Genomic DNA, 26184 nt, shown 5'->3' on the forward strand with positions numbered 1-26184 from the left:
TGGTTAGTTTATAGGAATTAATAACCCCTTAGATGGCAGTAGTTAGATGGCTAATTGTATGAGTTTTCTTATGATAAGAAGCAAGTGATGTTTCATATCTGTTTCTCGGCAGAAATGAATAAGTTATATGTAGACTATAAGTTTTGATTAGAAATATGAGATATTTTGTAATGGCAGCAGCTATATTACTTTTTTTTTTTATTGAGTTTAATAATATTAAGATGAGAACTTATGATGCATATTTCAATCTTGGTGGACAATAAAACAATTAGCTTATGTATTACAGTGGTCAATCACAAACTTTGCTATTATTCCTTAATGCCCAACGTGTAACATCCCTTCCCGGTCCACCCGTTAACCCGAATGAACCGAGCCGAAACGCTATAATCTGGTTGAACTTATGTCTTGTCATGCTGATATCATCCTGTATGCTAAATATGAATACAAAACACTCCCAATTAAACTCCAAACTTCCAATATCTCCAAATAATCACCACAACACAATAACAATTTATATATCTTTTCATAACTGTATAAATCCTCAATAGCATTTAATATCCAGCAATTAATTGCATTCATTATATATCTCAAGTCTTCATACCAACTATAGTAAAATATTTCATATTCAATCATTTCCTCCAAATACTTACACCAAAATAATTACATGCTTCAATTATATTTCCAATCACATAAGCTCTAACAAATGTAATAATTATACATGCCATAAATCTTAATACATGCCGTAATTCTTAATTATACAACTCTCAATCTACTACTCCCAAATTAGTCACTTCTGCTTTGATAGTACTCTTCAAGTCTTCAAGTAGCAACCACGATCTTCAACCTACGCGTGATAAAAATCGACGCGTTGAGTATAAAACTCAGTGGTGCTCATAATTCCCATACTTAACAAAGTGTGATGGCAACTAACTTAAAATACAAATTGCATAAAAGCATTGAAAATCATAGATTCAGTAAATTTCAACATCAATGCATCTTTATAGCAAAGAATAAACTTCTAATTCATACCATAAATAAGTTAGTTCTAATTATCTCATAACTCCTTTACATGAACCTTTAATCACACATATCATGATCTTACCTGCTGTTCATTATGCTGTATGAATTAAATAAATAAACATGTAAGAACACATAACAGTATATTTTTATTGTCTTACTTGCTGTTCATTATGCTGTATGACTTATGCACTTTTAGTCACATCATATAAGTTATGATTAATAACATCTTATAACTGTATGGCTCCTTAAAAATTAAATAAATAAACTTGTAAGCATATATAGCATTATACTTTCATGATCTTACCTGGTGTTCTTTATGCTGTATGAATGCTGCAACTTTTATTAAAACTCAGTGAATATCGCAACGAATAAAGAAACATATAAACACATACATATGAAGAAATAAACATGTACTCACATATGGAATGTAAGCACACATATCATGATACTTTTATTATCATACTTGCTGCTCATTATACTGTATGATTATGCACTTTATAGTCAATATAACTGTATAGCTCCATAAGGTTATAGTGAAACCAACGTGATAAGAAAAACTATATGAAACTGGATGAATACTGTATGACTGGGCTGCTATGGCCATTATATACTCATATCCACTCAACGGCCTGTAGCCGAAGTACCAAACTGTATGGGGCGCAGATCTGCTATCCTATGTCGCGACATAGCCTTATCTAAGTGGTTTCTACCTAACCTCAATGGAGCATATGAATGGTATGTCAATAGATAAAACAAAAGCATAGTATCTGTGTCATAATTTGCATGCTTGTGTCATGTTATTTTTCACATGCTTGTGTCATGAAATTACCTGCTTCATAATTTCATAAACCTTACTGCTTACCTGTATGCTGATAGCCTTGCCAAACGGGCAACTTGTGTCCTGTTAGTTTCACATCATTTGCATGCTTGCATTTTGTGTTTATACATGTGTTCATGTTGTCTTTTTGTTTTGAAATGATTGAAGGCATACAAGTTGAGCAAAGGAATACAATTGCATAGAATTCATAACTTCATACACCATAGTGTTTACCTCATTTCACATCATTTGCATGCTTGCATGTTGGTTTGATACATGTTCTCATGTTGTCTTTTTGTTTTAAAATGATTGGAGGCATACAAGTTGAGCAAAGGAATACAATTGCATAGAAAATGAAGTCCAAAAGAGCATCAGAACACAATTCGCGAGCGCGCCATGCAAAGTCGCGAGCGCGAGAAGCACACAAGAGGGTCAGAGGGTTTACAGGCCAAAGTCGCGAGCGCGCAATGAAATTCGCGAGCGCGAGAAGTGCAAAATGAGAGTCAGAGAGTTCATAGCCCAAATTCGCGAGCGCGCGTCGTGTTTTCCAGCCTGCGCAGTCTGTACTATTTTGGTCATATCTCTCAATTTACAACTCCGATTTGGGTGATTCAAAAACCCATGGAAAGCTAACACATAGAGGAAAAAATAACTCTTCTATGACACTTCCTAATTCCATCATTAAATAGGGTCAAAATCATGGTGAAGTTACTAGTTACTTTTCCAGCAAAACCTGTTTCAGCATGAACTCAATATCTACTTCGTTTATTCATTGCATCTCATGCTTTTTCACAACTTTCAGTCATCTTACTCAACATTAAGCAACATATCTTCTCATTATCAACACAACACACAAATTCTCATGCAAGGAAATGAATTAAACTAAAAGAGATAGCACACCTTCACTCCAAAAAGCTTAAGCTCTTCTTTTTAGCTTCCTTTTTCTTCTACCTTTGAGCTCACCTCTCCTATACATAAGAACTCTTATGAATACTCTAAAAATATCACCAAATGATTCAAGTATGAAATTCAAGAAGGTTTACTTACTTGGATAGAAGAGGAGTTGAATATAAGGCTTGCATCCCATGAAAATTGATGGAGAAAGGAGGGTGAACTAAGGTAAAGGAAGTAGATGAAGGAGATGAAGATGATGAAGGAGATAAAGAAGATAAAGATGAAAAAATGGGAAAGTGAAATGGAAGTCTCGGGTAGACTCCACAAATATCATGATTTTGTGTGTAAAATTACCAAATGGTCCCTCAAGTGTCACTATGTTACAACTTAATACCTCAACTTTATATTTTAGTGCAAGCAAGTCCTAATCCTTATACTTTGATCTTTTTGTTTCCTTCAAGTAAGTCCACTTCTTTTCCTGATTTCAGTTACATCCCATTCTAGCCCACTCTAAACTCTAATGGCTCGAACCGGGTTTTGGATCAGCCCGACTCGACTCTAAGCAACGACTCGATTCAATAGAAAAATGGGACGTTACAGTTCTACCCCCCTTAAAGAATTTCGTCCTCGAAATTCACTTACATTAAACAGTTACAACTCTCATAATAGTTTCCCACTCAATTTGATTCTTCGTTAATCAGCTAGCACTTCCTAGCCTTATGTTCTCCACATGATTCTCCCAAATGAACATCCATACTAGCTAATATATCCAGTCCATATCAGCACTCAATCCAAAGACCTATATACCGCCCATACCAAACATATCAGCATATCATATACATATCATATCATCATCTCATATACATATCAAGGCATTTCATTGCAATAGCCTATTCAAAGATTTGCATAAAGTAAATTCTCATAAAGCATGATGAGATTATAGAAACATATCCTGAGATCATGTAATTTATGTTCATAACTGTATGAATAACTTCATGTCGTCATGGTACTTAATTTCGTCATGGTACTTCTTCTCATCCACTGTCATACATATATACATATAGTCATACATGCATCCTTGCAAGTTCCACTCAAGAAGAAAACAAAATGAAACCAAAGTTCCAAATGTCAATACATGAAAGTAATTATAAACAATCACAAAGTTATGCAAATCATGCAATGTGCCATATAGATTATCTCAACTTGACCATTTATCTCTAATGATTTGGTAGTGCCATCCAAATAGTTAGAAACATTGTAAACATTTTGGGATATCCCAAAAAAGAATAATTAACAAACAAAATGAGACAGAGGAGTATTATATATATATATATATATATATATATATATATATATATATATATATAGTTTAAAAATTTTAATTTTCAACTATTCCCCATCTCACACACACATATTGATTTTATTTAAAAATAAAATTTGAAAGACTTAATTATATTCAGTTTGAAAATTTATTTTTAAAAAGAATATATTTAATCAAATCATACAAACATAAAATTATTAATAAAAAGGATATATATTTTTTCTTTTTTATCTCTCTTAAATAAAATATTATATATATTCTATTCGAAAATTTATTTTAAAAAAAATATATCCAATCAAATCATATAAATATAATAAAGAAAGAACATTAATAAAAAGAATATTTTTTTTATCTATCCTACATAAAAAATTTTAAATTATATCAAAATAGAATCAAATATTTAAAAATAAAATTTAAAAATTTTCAAATGTCTCGTTATCATATATATTTATTAAAAAATAAATTTATATATTAAAACTAGTAGATAAATATAAATATATGTATAAATAGTTTCTATATTAAAATTTCACAATTAATTACATTAATAAATTCTTTTTATTATCCGGTAAGTTCAATCAATATTAATTATTTATATAAATTATTTTTTAGGAGAATTATTTATATAAATTATTATTATTCTATATAAATAAAAAATATTTCTAAAAATACAGATAAGACTAAAAATGAAATTTGGATTATAATTTAGGGATAGACATGGCCACGGTTCCGAACCACCGGTTTCGGTTTCGGAACCGAACCGAAAATTGACGGTTTCGCTTCCGGTTTGAAATCGACCGGTTCCGGTTCTTTAACGGTTCTAAAATCGGTGGTTCCGGCCGGTTTTCCGGCGAATCGCATAAATATAAAATAAAAAGTAGAGAATATTTTTCTTCAAAATTTAAAATTTAAAAATTTGTGAAATAATTTCTAAAAAAATACACTTAAAAAATTAAAAAATGCTTGAATTTAATTTATTATTTTTTAAAAATATTTGATCTCAATTTATTTTAAAAAAAAAGTCTTCAACTAAATTTATTTATTGTTTAAACAGGCTGAAACTTATTATTATTATTTTTTAAAAAGGGCTTGAACTTAATTTATTTTAAAACAATTAAGTTGCCTACGTATCTTCTTGGGGTTTATAGGAATCAAAGTCTCGTAGTTCTTACTTACCTTGCATCAATTTCACCCCTTTTATCTTAGTTGCTATTGTCACAGTTGATGTTCCCGTTGAGGACCTATCGTAAATATTATATGAATCTTCATTTTCTTTAGTATTTTTTTGTACTCTTAGTTCGGCCTTACTCCAACCATCTATGCATGATTGTGCTTCTAGTGAATTAGGTGTGATACAAAATCTTAAACAGTATATAATATAATTATAGATTTAATAAAATGAAAATTGTTAATGATGAAAGTTTTATACTAATTAAATTTTTGGTCATGATTCTTCTTTTTGATTTCGTATTTATTCAAATTTTCAGAAAAAAAAAGCAAAATATGAAAAGCTATGGTAAATATTTTATTTAATTATTTCTTACAAATAAATTAAAATTACAATGAACATCATTATTGATAAATAATAAAAAACTATAAAAATTAAAAAGAACTGATGTGAGACATGTTTGAACTCTCGACCTCAAGATTAATCAACATCGCATAAGCCAACTCCACCACCAGCAATAATTTCTCTCTGTTTATCTATAACAAAGGTCCTAGACAACTATGAACTGGTCCGAACTGAATTTCGAACCGACTGAAAAAATCGGCGGTTCTAACTGGTTTTGGCCGGTTTTTTGAACCTCCGGTTCACGGTTTCAAAAATGGTAGAATTGAAACTAAACCGTAGGCCACCGCTTTCGGTTCTCATTCCAGTTCGGACTGGTTTCAAACCGGCGGTTCTGGTTCAAAAAACCGGATTTTGGCCATGCAGGGAGGATTATATTTTTATTGTATGTCAAAGGGCAGGGTTCAGAGTTTGGATAACAAACACCTCACTAAACCTTGACTCAGAATGGCATCTATTACCCGCAAATCCCCATTCTTGTGCCGTTTCCTGGCCTTTTCTAGCAGACCCATTTCGCATTTTGGTCAAAGAACTCAAGTTTCGTTCAATCCTATTCAAATAACTGGATTAAGAGCTTCTACTTCCTGCACATCCTATCCTAATTCGCTGAAATCTACCAATGGAACTTTGCTTAAAGATTTTGTATGGCAATTGAATTTTGGTCGCTATTGTGCCTCGGCTTTATCGGATGGTGGCTCAAGTGGTTCTGGTGGCTTTGGGGGCTCTGGCTCTGGGAATTCTGGAGGCAGAGGTGAAGGCGAAAGCGGTGGTAGCAGTAGCGATGGTGGGTCTGGAGGAAATAACTGGTCTTTTCTCTCCTGGTAATATTTGATTTTGCTTTCCTTTCTTCAATTTATTTCTTTTCAGAATCGTATTTGTTGCAAGACATGAATGCCATTTTTCTTTCATATGCAGCAATGGTAAGGTTAAGAATCGCAGTCTTTAAATTTTAGTTATGATATAATTTGCTGTTGGTACAATTGCTAATCAGTACTTATTATGGGCACCTTTTTGATTAAAAGCTGCGCTGGAGAAAATTGCTAATCACTAATCAATTTGTGATGCTGAATAGTAACTGATAGAGGTGGTCATCAATTAGTTACTAAATTGAGGAGGTTTAATGATGGTAAGAAAAGAAAGCAAATTAAGTAGTGGAGAGATTTTCATTTGGTGGCAATAGAAGAAAATTTGTAGCTAGATTGAACGAAAAACTGACATTTTTGGTCCATCGAATGCAAAATCTAACAGAATGGTTATTTGTTCAACAAAACTAAAACAGGACCATTTAATTGATTTTCAAAGTAGAAGTATTGACTAACGTATTTTGGTTTTGATCAATTTTCAACTGAAACAACCAAACATGCTTCTGTAACTAACCATAATGGGATTTGATTTACAAATATGAAATCCAAGAATATTGAAACTAAGTAATTCTGAGACTATTTGAAAATAGAAGAACCAATAACAGTAAAAGCTTAATTATTCAAGCAAATCTAGAAGACTGAAAGTTACCAAAAGACCCTTACATTATAAAACTAACTCTAAACTTATAGGTACTTAACTAGCATTTGCTTAAATGTTGAAGGCCCTTATAATAAGTGCTACAAAGTAAGTACCAAACCACCCCCCCACCCCCCCAAAAAAAAAAAAAAAAAAAAAATTAAATATGTACCATGTAAACCTGCGTCATAATCAATACACAATGCTGTCTTCACCAATTCCTCCTTGCTAGAAGATTCTATTTTATCTTGAGCTTTATCAATTAGTTGATTAAAGGTTAATAAGTAATGGCAGAATTTTACTGATTCCAACAAGTTATTTTTGTGCCAATTATATTCATTTATATGTTACTTTACATAATTATTGTAATATCTTCAAGGGCTGACATTTTATCAAATTCTCCATTTTTTCTATTAATTTTTTCTGCTCTTTATTTACTTTATTGCATTTGTTGATGAAACATTTTTCGTGCCTTTGTCTCCATGTCTGTCTCTTCTTCCTTTTGTGTTTTCATGCCTTGCTTCCTTCAGAAATAAAGATTGGAACATTTTCCTTTTATTTCAACCACAATTACATTTTCTTGCAGGTATTTGACTCTTCTTGCTAAGTACCCTGTTTTGACAAAAGCCCTGACATCTGCACTTTTGACTTTTATTGGGGATTTGATCTGCCAGGTAGTTTTTCCTTGATTGCGATCAGAGATAGTACCAATTGAACAGTTCCCTTTCTTTCACATCTCATTATTTCTTGGTTTTTCTCATATATCTGTACAATGTGCATGACTTTGTGCATATTTATTGATCTCAGATGATCTTTGTATATATCCTGCTTACATATTTCTATTCCTATTTCTATTTGTTTCATTGGACAGAAGCAATATTATTTACTTGGTGCATTGTTAAATTGATTAGTTTTTCTATAATTTAATCACATAAACAAATTGATCTTTAAGCTGTTGAAACTTTGTCCATTTTATGGAGTTAAGAAATATATATGATTTTTGTATGAAATCTTGAATGCTTGTTATCTTATTTTTCTGCAACAACCTGTTTGAAGCACGTTTGAGCAACCAACTAATTTCCAGGCACAGCACTCCGGTTGAATGCAATGAGAGAATACAGGATTAACCCCTGGTGACTGAAAGTTGCCTGTGAGAATATTCAAAGTTGGGGAATCCAGTGGAAGAGGTGCCGTTTTGAATTTTCGAATCAAAGAGAGACTAGGCCAGCCATGCTGATTCTATATTGCTATATTCTCTCATATGCTTTGCTTTCTATTTTCCCTTCTATTCCTCTTTGCCCCTATTACTTAGTGGGAACTTATTAATGAGTCTTGATATCAGTGACTTCATGTTCTTTCAATGGGATAATAATTTTATCATTTTGCTAAGTGTTGTTTATTTATTTGCCTCAGCTGGTGATAGATCAAGTTCCATCTCTTGACGTAAAAAGGACGTTTCTATTTACTTTCCTGGGATTGGTACTAGTGGGTCCAACCTTGCATTTCTGGTACTACTTTGCTTTTTCCATATTTTTGTTCTCTACTACAAGTAAATAGTTTGTGATGAGTTTAAAGAGAATCTTTCTATCCAATTATGGATGGTGTATAAAAACACATGCCCTTGGGGAAATCCAACAAAAGAAAAAAGAACAATAAAGAAGCCTCAATCTTCACCAGACATTCTACCTTTTCAAATGACATTTCCGTTTGCACTTTTGACAGGCATTATAACCATTCAAATTTTATATTTTGTTTGATCAAAGTTGATTATGATGATCCAATTGTAATCTACGTGATACCATTGTAATCTATGATGATCCAATTATGCTAATTTAGTTTATGTTCTTTCCTTTATATTATTATCAATTTTGTTTAGGTATTAGCCATAGTTATAGTTCATTAACTCATCTTACTAATCTAAAGGAGAGAAGTCTATGCTTTTATAAAGCCCTATATCTTTGCTTTTATAAAGCCCTTTTACTTGCATTTATGTAACTCAATTTTCGTCAGGTATTTGTATCTGAGTAAATTGGTAACACTCCCTGGAGCATCAGGTGCATTCTTGCGCCTACTACTTGATCAGGTGAATGCTACACAATGACCTATTTGATCTTCATCAATTAGATGGCTAAATGCTGTGCTGAAGCTACAGCTAAACTGGTGTAATTTAATTGCAGTTCCTTTTCTCTCCTATATTCATTGGAGTTTTCTTGTCTGTGTTGGTGACGCTGGAAGGAAGGCCAGAGCAAGTTGTTCCTAAGCTTCAACAGGTTGTATTAAATGCTTTTTTTTTCCATTGCCTCTACATTTTCTATATCTGTAAAACCTGTATAGCGGTTGATTTTGAAGATTCATTCAACAGCATTTAAATCCTGATATTCAGCTTCCATTTTTGCAGGAGTGGTTTTCTGCTGTCCTTGCAAATTGGCAACTGTGGATACCCTTTCAATTTCTGAACTTCCGATTTGTCCCACAGCAATTTCAGGTTTGAATGGCTTGATGTATTTATGCTTGGCAGTTTATTCAGCCATTTGACATGAAAGAGGCCTAGAGCAAACCAAATTAAGTTGCTCTAACATGGAAATTTTAAGTGCAAATTCTCCTTGGGTGGATCTTCTGTTGTACATCAGTCCCTTAGAAAATTGCTAAGGGCACCAAGGATTATGTAGTTCCATTCATATAGATTGACTAGATTAAGGGGGTGGGCTGGCTACGGAGAGGAATGAAAACCCAGGTTTTTTAGTCAGGCGGGGAGGGAAAAAAAATTTCTAATGTTGTGCTTTTTAAAATAAGTTTTTGCTAATTGATAAATTCCACGACAACTTTCCACCGGGAGTTGACTGGAAAACTGCTAAAAGATTTTGTGTTACTCAAGTAATAATTTATGTATTTTTAAGTGACAAATTGAAGTCTAGGGCCAATTAAGAAATAAGGCCCGTAGTTAAGGGACTGTGGAGAAAAAATAAGCCATTGAAATTGAGTTTGTTTGTCCGGTGTCTGGTATTATTTAAGTTTGTTACTCTATTTAGAATGACAGGAATATTAAGCTTTCTCATTTACATTCAGCTCAACTTTTTCTAGTGACTTACTCCATTGTGTAACTAAATTTTTTGTTCAAAAAAATACAAAATTTCAGGTTCTTGCCGCTAATGCCATTGCTTTAGTTTGGAATGTGATTCTCTCATTCAAAGCTCATAAAGAGGTTCTCCCAAAATAGGTATGTCATTTTTTCAGGAAGCCTTATGACATATAATGATAAGTTGACAAAATATACAAAAATGGGTTATGCATACCTTCATATCTCTCATTTCTAACATTCAGTTGTGGAATTCTTGTTTAACTTCCTAATCTCTAAACAATTTCCAGCACAAGGTCACACATAGTTGGAATGATTGTGACATACGTCAAGATGTGAAGTATTATATTTATTTATATATATATATATATATATATATATAGCAATACACACACATAGTCACATGGAGAATCTAGGATTAGCCTTTCTAAACCAAATATTTGGAGGTAGCTCTTGCATATTATAGGCATTTAATATCATTTTGGTTAACCAAGTTTTGTGATGCTAAACTGAAGCACTCTGTTGTATGTCTTGGGTAAAAACTTGAGCATCCTAGAAAATTTAGCAGGTTCTTTTTATGAAAAGCTGTTGAAATGATTAGGGATCCTAAATGGTAGTTGCTCCTCTAAATAATGGATTGCTAGAGAATTATTTTTCTCTAGTATTTCTAATTTATTCACTACTGAACAAGAAATATAGGAGAGCTATAAGGTTACCAAGTGATTGTCTTCTTGTACTTCAGGTGCATAGAAGTCTCAGGAACACCTCTCAAAATGAAATCCCATGACCAGTAATGATGGATTAGTGGACGTTTTGAAATTGGCTAATCTCACTAAATGCTTACACTTGGAGAAGTTTTCATCTAGCTGTTAGCTTATTGAGTGGTTGTTGCATAGTATTGGTGCGCTGAACATTTTTTTTTTTATATTTTTTGTAAATGCTCTGCTCCATCATGGTCATGGTGAATATGTAGGTGATATATTTCATTTTAATCTGGGATATGGAGTGACCTGCGCAACAACCACATTATCCAGCACTGATCAATATTCCCTTTGTTCTATTTAGATAGGTTTGTGCTATTTAGATAGGAAAAGTTGCCATTTTGGGTTTTTTAATTTAGATAGGAAAAATTACTCTATTTGCTAACTTTGGAAACAATGTTAATGTTGAAAAGACTGTTTTTACTCTTGTTTAGTTTCTGAAAAATGCTTTAATAGTGGTCGACTAACAAGACCGTGGCAGATAAAGACTTGAAAGTGCATTTAATGAGGTTTTTTCCCCCGAAAATCATCCCTTGATGAATAAATGTGGACATTTTTCGTAAAATAAGCACTAAAATGAATGGGATAACAATTGTAAGTGGTTGCAGGAATTGGTATTCGTTCGCATTTTTAATAGGACGTTTGAGAAACTTTGGCCACAAGAGTGCACAAGCTTAGACATTTCTACTCCGCAAAAGTTGGTTTGTGCAGTGTATATGCATGATTAGTTCACAATTGCACACAAGTAAATGAAACAAATTACAGTTGCAATTTTCCCTCCAAACTTTAGGTGTCCTAAATCAATGTTAAGATCAAGCTAAATTTATTGTTTGGTGTTTAATCTCTGGATGACGTATTTAGAGTTGTAGTGGAAGTTGACGGGAATTTGTATTTGTTTGATTTTACGCCCAATCCTTAGCCAGCATGGTATGAATTTTTAGGTGGGAAATTCAAATTTAATGAAAAATTGGTTTGATTAGTGCATGATTCGTTCCAAAACAGATTTAACTTTTCATGTTCAGTTATTAATGGATAAATTGACGTCAAAATTATTCCTTTGATGGTGCAATCTAAAATTAATACATATATTTTCTCTCCCTCATCTATGTGTGGCCATACATAATATGGGTAAAAGTTAATATCATATTAGAGATATATTAGGAAAAAAGTGGCAAAAAATTATAGTTTAACTGTCACATTTATCCTTGTGCGAATTTAACTTTTCCTATGTCACCAAAACAGAGAATATTAAACTTTGTTAATAAAAAGTCTTTCGTGAAATTGTTATTATAGATCTATTTTGATTTTGATAATTATCTTTATGATCGGATAATGGGGCTTTCGGGCTTGAATATGAACATGGCAGATCGTATTATTCATTGGTTTATGAAAATTCTTTTAAAATATTAATCTAAAGCTCTATTTGTTTTCAAAAGATAGGTGGAGTACAAGATCCATCTTTGTCACAATCCGTCAACTTGTGTCGGATCAACATTAGGATCTAAGTGAGCCCTCCAAAACCATAGTAAGCCTCATACTAGTTGGGTCCAATTTCCTATTCACCTCAACGGCCTCAGGCCCAATAAATTATCAAATAAAACATCTCAATTATCAATCTCTGTAGGCGCTATCATAACATCCAATAATTCACCTTAATAGTTTATTGACCCACAATTATATCCCCCTAATTGCACAAATTAATTCAATTACGGAACAATCTAAGATTTTAATTATTACAATCAAGAATTTTAAATATCTTGTCTTCTAGTATTTTTATTTAATAGCCTTTTCAGACGGCTGATTGCAAACGATTACAGAATGAAGGAAAAGCCTGAACTGAAAAAATAATTGAGACAAAGGTGAGCGACTCAATTCAGTAAATAGAGTTAGATAACTCTCTCACCTCACACAATCACACAATTTAGCTCTCATGCTAATAAAGAATGGACATGTATTATGCATGTATCAATTCATCAACCGCAAATACAATAAATTTAAATAATTGTAAAAAGTGGTAATTGGTAATTGGTGTCACCAACCCTAAGGACCGAACATAACCAGAGTATGCTTCACCATATGTTTATACCATAATTCATATCCCATAGTCCTTACCATGTGCACTTTCTATTATTTAGAGTGCACAAGAGATGCCACTCTTCCCGCTTACGGCTAATTTCGTCATTATGACCACATTATTCCAATAATCAAAACACATCTCATACAATCAAGAATATTCACATTCATTTTAAATGCACAACAATTAAGTTAACTCAATCCATTTATTTCATTCACTCTTAGATGATAATTCTATATGTATGCATGTGATAACATATAAACCATGTATGCATGAATGTAATTGTGAATACAACTTGTATTTTATATTAGCATAATTGAGTTTATATAGCAGTATAAAGGGTATCAAATTTAGGTTGTTACAAAATATACGCGTTGTTACATAAAATCAGGAGAATATATCTTAAATATTATTTGAAGGATAAACAAACTGCAGATACTGTTACACGCCCTGCAATTCAAACCCGAAGAGGTTTGAATTGTAAGAAACTGAGTGACTTGTTGATGGCGGGATTTCAACAATCCTTTCATCAAAATATCAATTAGTTGATCCTTTCCGGAGATATAGCGTAAATTGAGAAGGCCCTTGGCTACCATATCACGAATGAAATAATATTCAACTTTAATATGTTTCATATGATTCTGAAAGATAGGATTCATTGTAAGGTAAGTAACCCCTACATTGTCACACTAAAGGATGGGAGGCTTAGCTCATTGAAATTTCTTGCAATAAACACGACAACCAAGTAACTTCAGTCGCAGTAGCACCAATGACTTTATACTCAGCCTCAGCTTCAGTGGAGCTGCGAGCAACCGTTTGTTGTTTCTGATAGGCCCAAGGAATGAGATTTGCACCATAAAAGATAACAAAACATGTCACTAACTTTCGATCAATTTTGTCACAATTCCAATCTGAATCTGTATAAACATGAAACTGAGATGTTGGAGAGTGACGAAGAAGGAGACCACGATGTTGTGTTGCTTTGAGATAACACAATATTCTTTTAAGAGCAACCCAATTAGTTGTTATTGGGGAGTGGAGAAATTGAGAAACGTGATGAATAAAAAAGTAAATATCTGGTTGGATTAGCATAAGATATTGTAACCCAACCACCAAAGCACTATGCAAAGATGGATCAATAGTTGGTTCATTACCCTGGAGCTATAATTTGTCCATGGGTACAACAGGTGTGGAAATACCATTACAAGAGGGCATATAAGCTTTTTCTAACAACTCCTTAACATACTTCCCCTGAGATAGATGGAAACCATCAGGTGTGTGATTAACCTCAATGCCTAAGAAAAAATCTAGACGTCCAAGGTCACGAAGCATGAGATCAGCTCCAAGAGAAATAATGGGGAGTTGAAGAAATTGATCATTATTTTCAATTATGATTAAATCATCAACATAAACCAAGCAAAACAAACTAACATCATATTTATTGTAATATAGCAAAGAAGAATCTGCAGCTAAAATTGCGGAACCACGATTAATCAAAACTGAAATCAGATTCTTATACCATTGTTGAGGGGCCTATCATAAACCATATAAAGATATTCTTAATAAATACATAAAATCAGGTCTGTCTTTATCAATAAACCTAGGAGGCTGCTCGATATAAACCGGGGTATTAATATCACCATGTAAAATGGCGTTTGAGATGTCTAGTTGACGAAGGCTCCAAGAGTTAGAAATCGCAATAGACAAAATTAATCTAATAATGGCTGGCTTGACAATAGGTGAAAAGGTTTCATGGGAATCAACACCAGGTTGTTGTGTGTAACCTTTAAACACAAGACGGGCTTTGCATTTATCAAGGGAGCCATTGGGCTTTTGTTTAACTCTGAATATCCAGTTGCAGCATTATATTTTGAGCATTTTCCCAAGGGACTAAATCCTAGGTGTCTGTCTTTATTAATGCATTAATCTCAAGTTTCATAGCTTGACGCCATTCTTTATGAACTAGTGCCTTTGAATAGCATGTGGGAACCTCCAGGAGAGTTGTATGGGCCAAAAAAACTTTAGGCTTTGAAGAACCAATTTGTGCTTTAGTAATCAGGGTGTGAGTCCTAACTAGTGGGGCATGCCTATCATGTGATGGAACCAAGTCCAACATGGGAGAAGCAACAAGTGATGAGGGTTCTCGTGAATAGAGGTCGACTCGTGAGGCGGATATTATTGGAGGATGAGCGGTGGTGGGGATTGTAGTGGACTATAAATGGGGCTTTGTGAGCAAGTTCTATTAGGTGATTTACTTTGTATACTAGTAGGTGAAATGAGAGGTGCATAGGCTAGAGGAGGGGCACCTAATATTTCTATATCATTGGTAATTTTTGGTAGTGGTGAGAGACTAGAAGGTGTCGGGACAATGGATTGCAGAGTTGGAACAACATCATGCGCAAATGGAAATACCTGCTCAGAAAGGTAACATGGCGTGAGATAAAGATCTTTTTATTGGATAAATAAAGACATATATAACCTTTATGAATTTTGGAATAACCGATAAAGACACAAGTAGCAGAATGAGCATCCAATTTATTTTTGGAGTATGGTTGCAACCAAGAATAACAAAGTGATCCAAAAACCTGAAGGTCATTATAGTTGGACGCTACTTTAAATAGGACCTCATATGGCATAGAGGGCTTTATGTGTACATATGGAACACGATTAATAGTATAGACTGTAGTGTCAAAGGCATAAGTCCAATATTGTTGGGGTACACTAGCATGATACAATAAGGCCCTTCCTGTTTCTACAATTTGTTTATGTTTTTGTTTAGTATACCCATTTTGCTTAGGTGTATAAGGACAAGATACCCATTGTGTTATTTCTTGGTCTTGAGGGTGTTTAGTTAAGGCTTGAAATTCCCCTCCCCAATCTAACTGAAAATTTTTAATTGGCAATGAAAATTATTTTTCCACTAATTTCTGAAATTGAATAAAAAAAATAAAACATTAGATTTACATTTTAGGAAATAAATCCATGTATAATGACTAAAATGATCATAGAATAGCATATAATACAGATGACCATTAGTTGGGGGAACTGGTGATGGTCCTCAAACATCTGAACAGATTAATTCTAAAAGTTGTGCAACATGAGATTGAGAAACTGAAAAAAGACAATTTATGTGCTTTATTAAGACAACAAGCATAACAAGGAACATGATTATTTTTATTAAGTACAGATAAATTATTGGAAGATAAAACTTGCGAAATCGTACGGTAATTAACATGACCCAAACGATCATGCCAGGTTTTGAATTCCACCTAATTGGCTTATGGAGAATAAGAGGAGCTAGTTGGAGAGGAAAAGAATACATCCCATCTTTACTCTAGCCGTGGTAAGAACTTGACTCATACGGACATCCTTTAAAAGAAAATAATCAGAAAAGAATTCAATAACCAGTATTGTCAATGGTGAAGGCATGAACATAAAGCAAATTTTTATGAATTTCTGAAGCTAACAAAATATTATCAAATTTGGAATCAACATCATTAACAGACATAAGCGAATGACTAGAATTAGAGATTGAAATATTTTTACCATTGCCAATTGTCACATTGTCAGTGCCCTGTAGAGGTAAAGGATGAGAAATATTTCCATTAGCGGCTATGATATGATAACTTGCTGCATAGTCCACTATCCATATTTGAGGTTAAAAGGTAGTATAATAGGCTTTAGGACCATGGATTGAGGGTGTAGAGTGCTGTTGTCCCATGCGAAAAACTTGGTTATTTGAAAGATGTTTCTTTGGAGAAGGACACTATCCAGCAATGTGCCCTTGGCCCCCCCAATTATGGCATATAAGTGGTCCATTGGAGGTGTCGCTACGATTATTGAACCTTGATTTGTTACTTAGCTATGTATTATTTTAGGAAGGAGGCATAGTTTCTATTTGAGCCATTGTTGGTACGGCAGCCAAGACAGAATCAGATTCATTTTTCAGGTGAGTTTCTTCGCTCAATAAAAGAGCATTCAATTCATCAAAATTGATTGAAGTATTTCTGGCTTCAATTGCCCTTGTAAAAGGATGGTATTCAGGATCTAATCCTTCCAAAATATCATTAATTAAACAATCTTCAGTCACGAAAGCCTAAAGAATAACCAACTAATAAAAAATAAGTTTGTCTCGCCTCATATGAAAGTCAATTTGACTCAGATCCTTTTTTTAAGTGTTTCATTCATTTTGAAGTTGCATGATTTGTATGTGTGTTCCAGAGGAGAATATAGTGTCTAATTTTACCCATGCATCTTTTGCTGTAGGTGTGAACCCCTCCCCCGAAAACATAGGCATATGATGAATATGACTAAAGGGCAGAAATGCACGTGAATGTGTGAGTCGCCACCTTGTTTAATTATTTTAGGGTAAACTAGGAAAAAACCCTAAGTTGACTCCAATTTTAATTAATCTAATTACTACATTAATTATCCCAATGTTTAAGGCACAATCTACGAACCCGAGGTGGATCCCGAGACTATGTCATGCTGATTAACTAACCGATGAATGAATGCTTTGCAAGGTAATTGGACCAATGAAATGTTTAAGTGATTTCGACTTGCCGCTCGGGGTTAAACCCCAAACGTGCCTACGTACTTCCGTTTGAATGGAAGATCAAAGTCGGCGTAGTTCGATAGGCCTTTTTTAAAGGGCTTTGAATGGATATGCTTAATGCATGAGTGTGTGTATGCTTCGTGCATTTTGTTTAGGCATTTTGCCAAAGAATTGATTGATTTGATTAGGCTTTTGTTGCCAAAAAGTGTTGATTTAAGGCTTTTAGCCAAAAAGATTGATTTAGGCAATTGTTGCCAAAAGTTGATGTGATTTAGGCGATTGTTGCCAAAATTGATTATTTCAAGGCTTTTAGCCAAAAATGAGTTGATTTAGGCAATTAGTTTGCCAAAAAGTGTTGATTGGGCGATTGTCGCCAAAATGATTGATTTAAAGCTTTTAGCCAAAAGATTGATTAATTCAAGGCATTTTGCCAAAAATTGATGTGATTTAGGCAATTTGTTGCCAAAATGTGATTGATTAAACTATAGGCAATTTGTTGCTGAAAAAAAAAAAACGTGATTCATTAAGGCTTTTAGCCACAATTATTGATTAATTGGACTTTTAGCCGAACTTGTTCGAAATAAAGGCGATTGTACCATAGCTATTAATTAACTAGGCTTTAGCCAATATTGTCGGAGTTTGTCATGAATACCACGATTATTGATTAACCGGGCATCTTAGCCTAAACTTATTTAATTGAGGCAATTTATTTGCCAAAATTGATGACAATGGTGTGAATGCAGTTGTAGAATTAGGAGTAGAAGAGAAATATGCATGAAATGCTGAAATTAGATAGGCAAGGTTTCGTTATTACCTGAGTTAATCGGCGGCCACTTCTTAGCTTCAGTGTGAAAATTCCAAATTAAGCTCCTCGTTTGGGGAATATTAATTAAAATTAATTTAATTTAAGTGACCAAGTATCACAACAGCAGAATAAAAAGCCTACACTAAAATGCAGAAAAGCAGTAAAAGAACCGCAAGGAGCGTAGGGGAGAAGAGAGCGTCCGTCAACACAGACTGAGTGAGTAAAAAAGTCGTTCCGAAGGCTTTTTCGGGAGTTTCGTACCTCCAAAAAATATTCCGGGACCAATTCTGCGATCCCCGTAATTTTTCGGACGTTTCAAGTACCATATTGGCATACTTCCGGTAAATTTTCAAAATGGCCGGTCGGACTATTTGCAGTCCGAAAAAGTAGGCTTTTTGAGCCTCAAAATTTGAGTATTCACAGTAGGCGAGTGATCCGCTTGCCCGGCTAATGCCTATGCATTTATATCACAAGTATTAACGGGTCGTGCAAGTAGTATATAAACATCGTATCCATAGGGATTGGAAGGATTGAGTATTAGAATCTTTTGAATACTTAATTATCAGGCAGAATCAATAAAGGGGTGAGTTATACTGTAGACGCTCAAATTTTGCCCCCTAAAGGTTCAGTGATGATAAACTTTTTAACATAAGTTTGGATCGGGATTCCCTATCATCCTGATTATCAGACCAATGGTTCGTGGCTGAGATAATACACGTGTTTAACCATTTTTACATTTGAGGTCACTGGGCGTCCCAACACACTTCTCAGTGCGTCACCTCATTTTGCATGCTGCCTGATCCGATTTTGTAAAAATAGCCCCGGCCCTTTTGTGGGGTGCACCAGTGGCACTTTTGCCATATAAGCCCTAAAATAGGGCAACTCATCCCCATTTGCCTATAAATAGGGTATTGGGAATTGTGTTAGAGGAGGATTTTTTTGGTAACCATAAAGAAACTCTACTATTTTCAAAGCTTAACCTAGAATCAAAGTAAAACTAGTGTTCCTACTTTGATCTAACTTACTTCACATCTTTTTTTGATTGAAAAACCTTAAGGATTCATTGAAAAGTCCAGAAACACGTTTATCTAATCTCAAACTCGAATTTTTTGATTAAAAACTCAACTCTTGGGTTTTTTTTATACATTCTTACATAAACTTTGGGAAAATCTTCAAAAAGGTAGTTTCTGAGGGCTTTAATCCTTTTCTCCATCTCTTTTTCATTTTATTTTGGTGTTAAATCACCATTCTTGTGCCTGGTTATGAGAGAAACCTGGGGTCAACCAAAAGAGGGAGTCTGCTTTGAAGTGGTGCACTGAGAACCACAGTGGCGCAAGCCACTACATGTGGTGCATGCCACAAGCAATTGGCTCGCACCACTTCCCCACATATTCACACCTTTAGCCTCTGTTTCAACTTGCGACTATCCTGATTAGGGAAATGCCTAGTGCCATTACGTGTGGCACACGCCATACCTATATGGTGCATGCCACTTTGCCTGGTGCTGGACACTTTATTTCAGAAGTCTAGATTGATAAATAACAATAAAATTGACCCAATTTGGATATCCAGTGGCAAAGCTCCAAACTTTATTGATTTGGGATGCGTTTATGTCACAAATGGATTCAATAAACATCAATAAACATGATTTTGAGTAGTGATAGATGTATTTATTCATCATTCATGATGAACATCAAGACCTTGAACTCTAATCTTATCTTGACCTTTAAATTATTGCTTTTAATTTAATGTCGTTTACTTTTAAGTACCTTTAATATTCTGTCCTTTAGATTTATGCCCTTTTATTCGTTGTATTATGATTATTGTTGCACTAACCCATTATTTATTAACCTTTGAACATAAACATGCATCATTTTAAATATTAGTTGAATGAATGAATGTCTTGTGATTCTGAGTGTGTTATATAATTCTGTGAATGTCATCTATGTTGTGTTCATGTTATATGGATGATTCTTTATTGCTTTGTTTTTATTTTGTATTGACTAAATGTAAAGGGTCCTAAATGGATTCCTAATAATTGCTTGCTTATAATATTTATTGGGTTTTGGAAAATTTTAAGAGGGTCAAGGATAGATTATATTCTAGGAGATTGGTTGTATTCTTTTTTCCTCCCCCCTTTCTTGTGGATGCTTTATTTTATGTTTATCTGTTTCATCAATTTGCATGATTAACATGATTTTTGAAATTGCATCAAAATACATTTTACACCTCAATTAGAAGTAATCATATTATTATCCTTCTTGAATTAGTGGACAATGAGGAGGCCGAATTAACCAGACGATATGGGTGCCTAACACCTTCTCAATATCGTTCCTAACTCCTGAACCCCATTTTTGGTTTAAAATTGAGTTTTCGAACAGACTAATTCGAGAATTTTTCCTAAAGATGGTGGCGACTCCTTAAACTAAAACTCTTACTAATGTAAGAGATCTTTTTACAATCCCTTTTCAAGAGGATCATCGCTTCTAAAGATTAGTAAATGGGTTTAATAAAAGAAAACCGCTTTTCAATAAATAAACTTAACTAAGCTTATTTTGTTTCCATTTTTCCTTTCATGGAAAGATCGAATACGATAAGGCATCCTCACTTTAACAGGAATTAAAATGACAGAAATTAAATTGCGAAAAAATAATAGAGCAGTAAAATAAAATAAATAAAATTAAAGTGCATAAACTAAAAGTATGATAAAATAAATTGCAGGAAATTAAAGAGTAGTAAAATAGAAGGGCAGAAATTAAAAGAAATTAAATAACATAAAATAAATGTTAGAAGTTAGCAGTTAAAGGTTAGAGGTTAGACGTTAGAGGTTAGATATTTTTTTTCTTTTTGAATTTATAAATGAGAAAGTATTTTGGTGATGGATTAATCCATTACTATCCAGAAGTGGGTGGCAGTGAAATAAGCACATGTGATATATTTTCTGAAGGGTGGAGTGTTTTGGTTAGTTTTCTCCTCTTTTGAGGTAGGCAACTATAACAATCGTATGACGCCTTACGGACATTGCATGCGTAATAAGCTTTTTCCTTTTAACATTAGTCTTATTCTTTTTCTAGATATAAAATTAATGCTCAATTTATGTGGTTCAGGTGCTTGAACTTCATCTCTCGATTCTTCGCTCACCTACCTAATGTCAAGTAAATAAAGGGATCAGGCTTTATTTTACAAGCTTTTGTCTTACATAAATTGAACCAGAAATCTACATCACATTATAGATGATTCAATTTTTAATAAAGTCGCCCAGTATATCAGAGGTAATAGATATTAATCCATCCCCAGAATTGCTGGATTACTTGCTCATTTTAGATAAAACAATATAAACAACCAAATAGCAATCCTTATCTTTTATTGAGGAAAAAGAACAGAGTTACAGAAATGTTGTTTTTGATAAAAACGATAATAAAACAAAGAACATAAAAATAACATATAATAACGGAGGAGAATGACGGATCATGTATGGCTTCTGTTTAGTTAGAGACTCTGTTGCTCACACCTTCCTCTCTTCACCTCTGAGATTACAAACATAAAACTATGCTAAATATTTGTAGAGTAATATTCTAAAATTCCTACATTTTCAACCTTTTAGCCCCTTTCTCTGTCAATTTATGCTGCTATTTATAGAATTTCAGATGCTTGGAAGCTACTCTTCTACGCAATTTGGCAAGTGGGGCAAGTGGGCTGCATTCAATCAGATTACAGCTAAGCATGAGTTGTCATTCAATGAATGGAAATTTCTAGCCTTGGAACTGGTGTAGGCGATCGGATGATTTGGCTTTGGCACATAGGAGATCGCCTAGTATCCATAGGAGATCATTTGGAGTAGTGTTTTATCCATAAGAGATCGCTTAAGTAGTCTCTTGGCCGTAAGAGATAGCCTTGGTGTAAGTCTAGGCATAGGAGATCGCTTGGGTGTAAGTTTGGGCATAGGAGATCGCCTAGTGCACATGGGTGGTCTCCTAGCCTCCTTTTTTTGGCTTAGGCGATAGCCTATCTCCATTCTTCTCCTTTTTCATGCCTTAGGTGATAGCCTAAGTTCACACCTTGTTGGACTTCGGCTTTTCTCCTTCTAGGCATCGTTTGTGGGCTTCATTCTTTCGCAAATCGTCCTCAATTTGGGCTTTATAAAATGGGCTTGCAATATTAACTCTTTTTTCAGATTCAATTGCCAAATTTTCCTTAGATTTTATGAAGAATATATCTTTTCTAATTTCTGAGGCTCCTTCCCGTATAAAAATGCGATTCTATAAATATCCTGGGATAAGTGCACAAATATAGCCATTTTATTAGTTAATTTAGCGGGATTTTGGTATAAAAATATATAAGTATTTTCATCACATCAAATTTTTTCCATGCTTAAACTATTGCTTGTCCTCAAGTAACTAAGCTCTATTTTTCTATTTTCTTAAATCCTGCAAATTAACTATTTAATTCAAGAATTGAATCTGTTAAGCTCAATTTCTAAGAATGATAAAAATTCATCCAATAATTAACTCTTATATGCTAATATTATAAATAAGCAAAAAATTTTAAAGAATGGCCATAACAAATAGTCAGTTCATAGGAATAGAATTATAGGTGTAAACTCCATTTAGATTTCATAAGCCTATCCTTAAGAACTCTTCTCCACTAATTAAGAATTTGTGCATCTTTTAATGTCAACTGGTCTTTTTCCAGGGTTATAATGGAGCTCTGGGAAAAATTGAGATTATAAAAAATGGATTTATTTTAAGCTCAAGTAATATGTGATTCATACTTCTAGTTAAAAATATTTTTGACAGTTCTTCTTTCCTTTTCAATCACGTTTTCTCACTTTCCTCTTCAATATATATTTTCCTAGAATTTTCTTTCTTTTTTTTTCTTATTCCCTTTTTGTTTTTGGGAACTTGAATTTTTCTTTTTCTTTTTCTTCTTTCTTCTTTCTGTTTTTTCTTTCCTTTTCCTTTTTCTTTGAATTTCCCTTTGGTTATAGATTTCTTCAGGGAATCAATTTTTTCATCCTCAAAAATCTCGAATTCCTGTCACTTTCCATTTTTATTTCCATTTTTTATTTTTAACCAGAGAATATAATTCACATAAGAAGGTTAAATAAAGGTTTTAGGCTTGGTGATTTATATTCTCAGGTTTTCTCAAAAAGAATTCAAATTTTTAAGGCTCAAAGGGGCTTATCAAGGGATTAAGTTCAAAGGGTAGGAAAAATTTTAACGGTCCATGATGTAGCTTATTCAAAGAATGCCTAGATCATTTTCCTAAGGATATACAAAATTATTTTCTATTTCTCCTCAAATAGTTATAAAGAAGGTTCTAGAATCTAAGGGAGTGAATATTTTCCTACTAGCTAACTGACTTATTACGACCAATTATTTAGAATTAACCACAAGAAATAATGATGCATAATCAACATTTTCAGAGTTAATTATTGAAAGAAAGTTTATTTCTTCTCTGGAAATAGAAAATAAAATTTTGAGCTCTATCTTTAAAATAATTAATTTACTTGATTTATTAAAAAAGAAAGAATTATGTTTCCCTCTCCCATGCTTAAATCAGACATTGTCCCCAATGTCTTTAATCAAAGAATAATGAAGGGTGAGAGAGAATCATACTGATGGTGCCGATGTTGATCTTAAAAATAAATCTGAATTAAGTGCAGGATCAACTAAAAAGGACTAAATAAAAATACTCTTTATATAAAAGTGTTATGTTAGTCATAAAAGTACAACATGAAATAGAAATAAGTTCTAAACATGCAATAAAAATAAATGAAAATGTGCAGCAAATAGTCCTAAGCATCAGGTGGTGCAAGGTGATGGTCGGTCTATGGAGAGAAGAATATCAAAGGTACACTAGTAGGCGTAGGATGGTGTTGTCAGAGTAGCCGATAAATCTCCATCTAATGCTATCTCCGACTCTCGAGGACTTGTAAAATATTATTCTGTCAAGACTCTAGACGATCGAGTCGCTATGTAATCCAAACTATATCCTGAGAAGTGTCAGCTCTACCCTCGTGCTCTAAATCATCTGCACCTCCTCCTCCAAGGCTCTGAAGTAAATCACCATCCTCTGGGATTGGTAAAGCTTAGCAAAATCTATTAATAAACTCATATCTTGCTTCTCGCCACTGAATTGTACCCATTTGTTTCCAAGTCCCTATATCTAATCTAGTACTACCCTCAATGGTTGGATAAGGTAGGTCCATCATATCAAACTCAGTCAATCCCACTGCTAAAGTCGTCACTAGACCTCCAATAGCTATCATAGCCTAGTCATCAAATAGGGTGGTGACAATATGCTCATAAATAAGAGGTCCCTTATTAATCTGCTGCCTATGTAAAAAGCAATAGAGGATAAAAAGGTCGGTCTTAGAAATTGAGCCCGGACTCTTTTCTATAACTAACAGTGTGTGTCCTAGCAGTCGGTGCAAAATCCTAAGACTGAATCTATAAATGAACAAGGATTTTTCCTCACCATTTTTTTAAGGAGGGGCCCCAAAAGTCAAACTCTTCCAAATATCTTCAGTGTCAAAATCTGATTGTAAAATACATGGTTCATTAGGTGCTTCGGGTAGTCCTAATAATTCATTAAATCGACCGAAGCATATTTTCCAATCTTTTCTTAGAATTCTAAACCATATTTTCCCATAGGGTGGCTGAGTATACTCAAAATGGAAAGAGCTAAGAAATTCTAATGTCAATTCTTGGTAGGTTGAGTAGCTCTGAACCAAAAATGTCTCATATCCCATACTTCTAAACATTGCAGTAATAGGCTCAAGCATATTAATTTCATTCAAATCATTTAAGTCTAGGTACCGAGATGGTATAACATGCCTCTTCATCAGGGAAGCATAAAATTGTTTCTGCCTGATATTCTTAAATGTTACCTTGCTTTCTATTGCAGATGGCACTGAAGGAAGCTGCGAAGCAAGAGCTTTCCATTTACGTCATGAAGAGGTTCCGACATCAGTTGTAGTGGACTTTCGTCGTTTTCGGGTGTCCTGTTGCTGATCTCTAGAAATATTTTTGGTTCGCACCATTTTTGCACAAAAATATTTGATAGCTATAATTTTATTTGTGCGCAAAAAATTCATAGAAGAAAGAAAGGAATGGAAATGAAAATTTATTCAAACAAAATTGCAAAAAAATGAAAGACTAAGAAAATAAAAGAAAGAAAAATATGTTGAATGTTTACCTGTCGGTGGCAGTGGAGAAGAAGCCGACGGGTTTAGAGGGAGAAAGATTGAAAATGAGTTGGAGAGGGAGAGGTTCACGGCGGCGTCACTATCGGTGAGAAGGGAAAGAGAGAGGTGGAGTCGCACTGCTGTGTTGGCCATCCGAGAGTGAAAAGGGAGAGGTAGTGAGTGAGGCGGCGCTGTCGTGAGGCTGAGAAAGTCGAGAGAAAGGGAGAGAGAAAAGAAATAGGGCGCATGCATTTTAAAGAGAAAAGAAGGGGGGGGGGGGGGAATTATATATATATATATATATAAATATATATATGGTTTTTTTCATTTTATATTTATGCAAATAAACAGCAAATAAGTAAATAAAACAACTAGGCAATATAATCGACAGAATAAAAATAGGACTGAAGAAAAAAGTTTTGTTTATTTTATAAGGATTTTTTTCTTCTTTTTCTATTTTACAACCAAAAAGCAAAATATTTCTTCCCACCTTTACCAAAAAGCACTAACTGTAGACAGGAACGGGCAACTCTCATAGGGGGTTAGGTGGAGGTCTAGGGGGAAAAACCATCATCGGAGGATTTCCAAAATCCGCCGCTAATCAT

At 33.8% G+C, this 26184-nt stretch overlaps 1 protein-coding gene and 1 long non-coding RNA gene across 8 annotated transcripts; one reads left to right on the forward strand and one right to left on the reverse strand.

Moving 5' to 3' along the window:
- Window positions 1-693: 693 nt before the first annotated feature.
- LOC105634376 (uncharacterized) lies at window positions 694-25842 on the reverse strand. 5 transcript variants are annotated; one of them, XR_016319721.1, is made up of 3 exons: window positions 25591-25842; window positions 25283-25458; window positions 694-844 (listed from the first exon to the last, which is right to left on the reverse strand). It is a non-coding gene; the product is annotated as an uncharacterized LOC105634376 (long non-coding RNA). The 5 variants fall into 5 exon arrangements; XR_001046872.4 differs by lacking the exon at window positions 694-844 and adding an exon at window positions 12663-12792; XR_002284370.3 differs by lacking the exon at window positions 694-844 and adding an exon at window positions 16184-16399.
- Window positions 6011-11940, forward strand: LOC105634377 (Peroxisomal membrane 22 kDa (Mpv17/PMP22) family protein). Of its 3 annotated transcripts, none has more exons than XM_089718527.1 (8): window positions 6011-6440; window positions 7706-7793; window positions 8533-8627; window positions 9130-9202; window positions 9297-9389; window positions 9518-9604; window positions 10256-10336; window positions 11565-11940. In XM_089718527.1, the coding sequence occupies exons 1-7, from the start codon at window positions 6067-6069 to the stop codon at window positions 10334-10336; spliced, it is 891 nt and encodes a 296-aa protein (XP_089574653.1). In that variant the 5' UTR covers window positions 6011-6066; the 3' UTR covers window positions 11565-11940. The 3 variants fall into 3 exon arrangements, with proteins under 3 accessions (XP_089574653.1, XP_012072615.1, XP_012072614.1); XM_012217225.4 differs by lacking the exon at window positions 11565-11940 and adding an exon at window positions 10938-11389 and having other exon boundaries at window positions 6012-6440; XM_012217224.4 differs by lacking the exon at window positions 11565-11940 and adding an exon at window positions 11169-11389 and having other exon boundaries at window positions 6012-6440.
- Window positions 25843-26184: the final 342 nt, after the last annotated feature.

The sequence above is a fragment of the Jatropha curcas genome, chromosome 2 (genome assembly GCF_041381405.1).
Source record: "Jatropha curcas cultivar XTBG-Jc1 chromosome 2, XTBG_Jcur_1.0, whole genome shotgun sequence".
NCBI classification, from domain to species: Eukaryota; Viridiplantae; Streptophyta; class Magnoliopsida; order Malpighiales; family Euphorbiaceae; genus Jatropha; species Jatropha curcas.

What these genes read in the sequence shown, in the direction of transcription:
- LOC105634377 (XM_089718527.1), top strand. Translation starts at nt 6,067, where the DNA reads ATGGCATCTATTACCCGCAAATCCCCATTCTTGTGCCGTTTCCTGGCC. An exon ending in TTGGGGATTTGATCTGCCAG is followed by an intron (nt 7,794 to 8,532) that starts GTAGTTTTTCCT and finishes TATTTGCCTCAG; the next exon opens with CTGGTGATAGATCAAGTTCC. An exon ending in TGCGCCTACTACTTGATCAG is followed by an intron (nt 9,203 to 9,296) that starts GTGAATGCTACA and finishes ATTTAATTGCAG; the next exon opens with TTCCTTTTCTCTCCTATATT.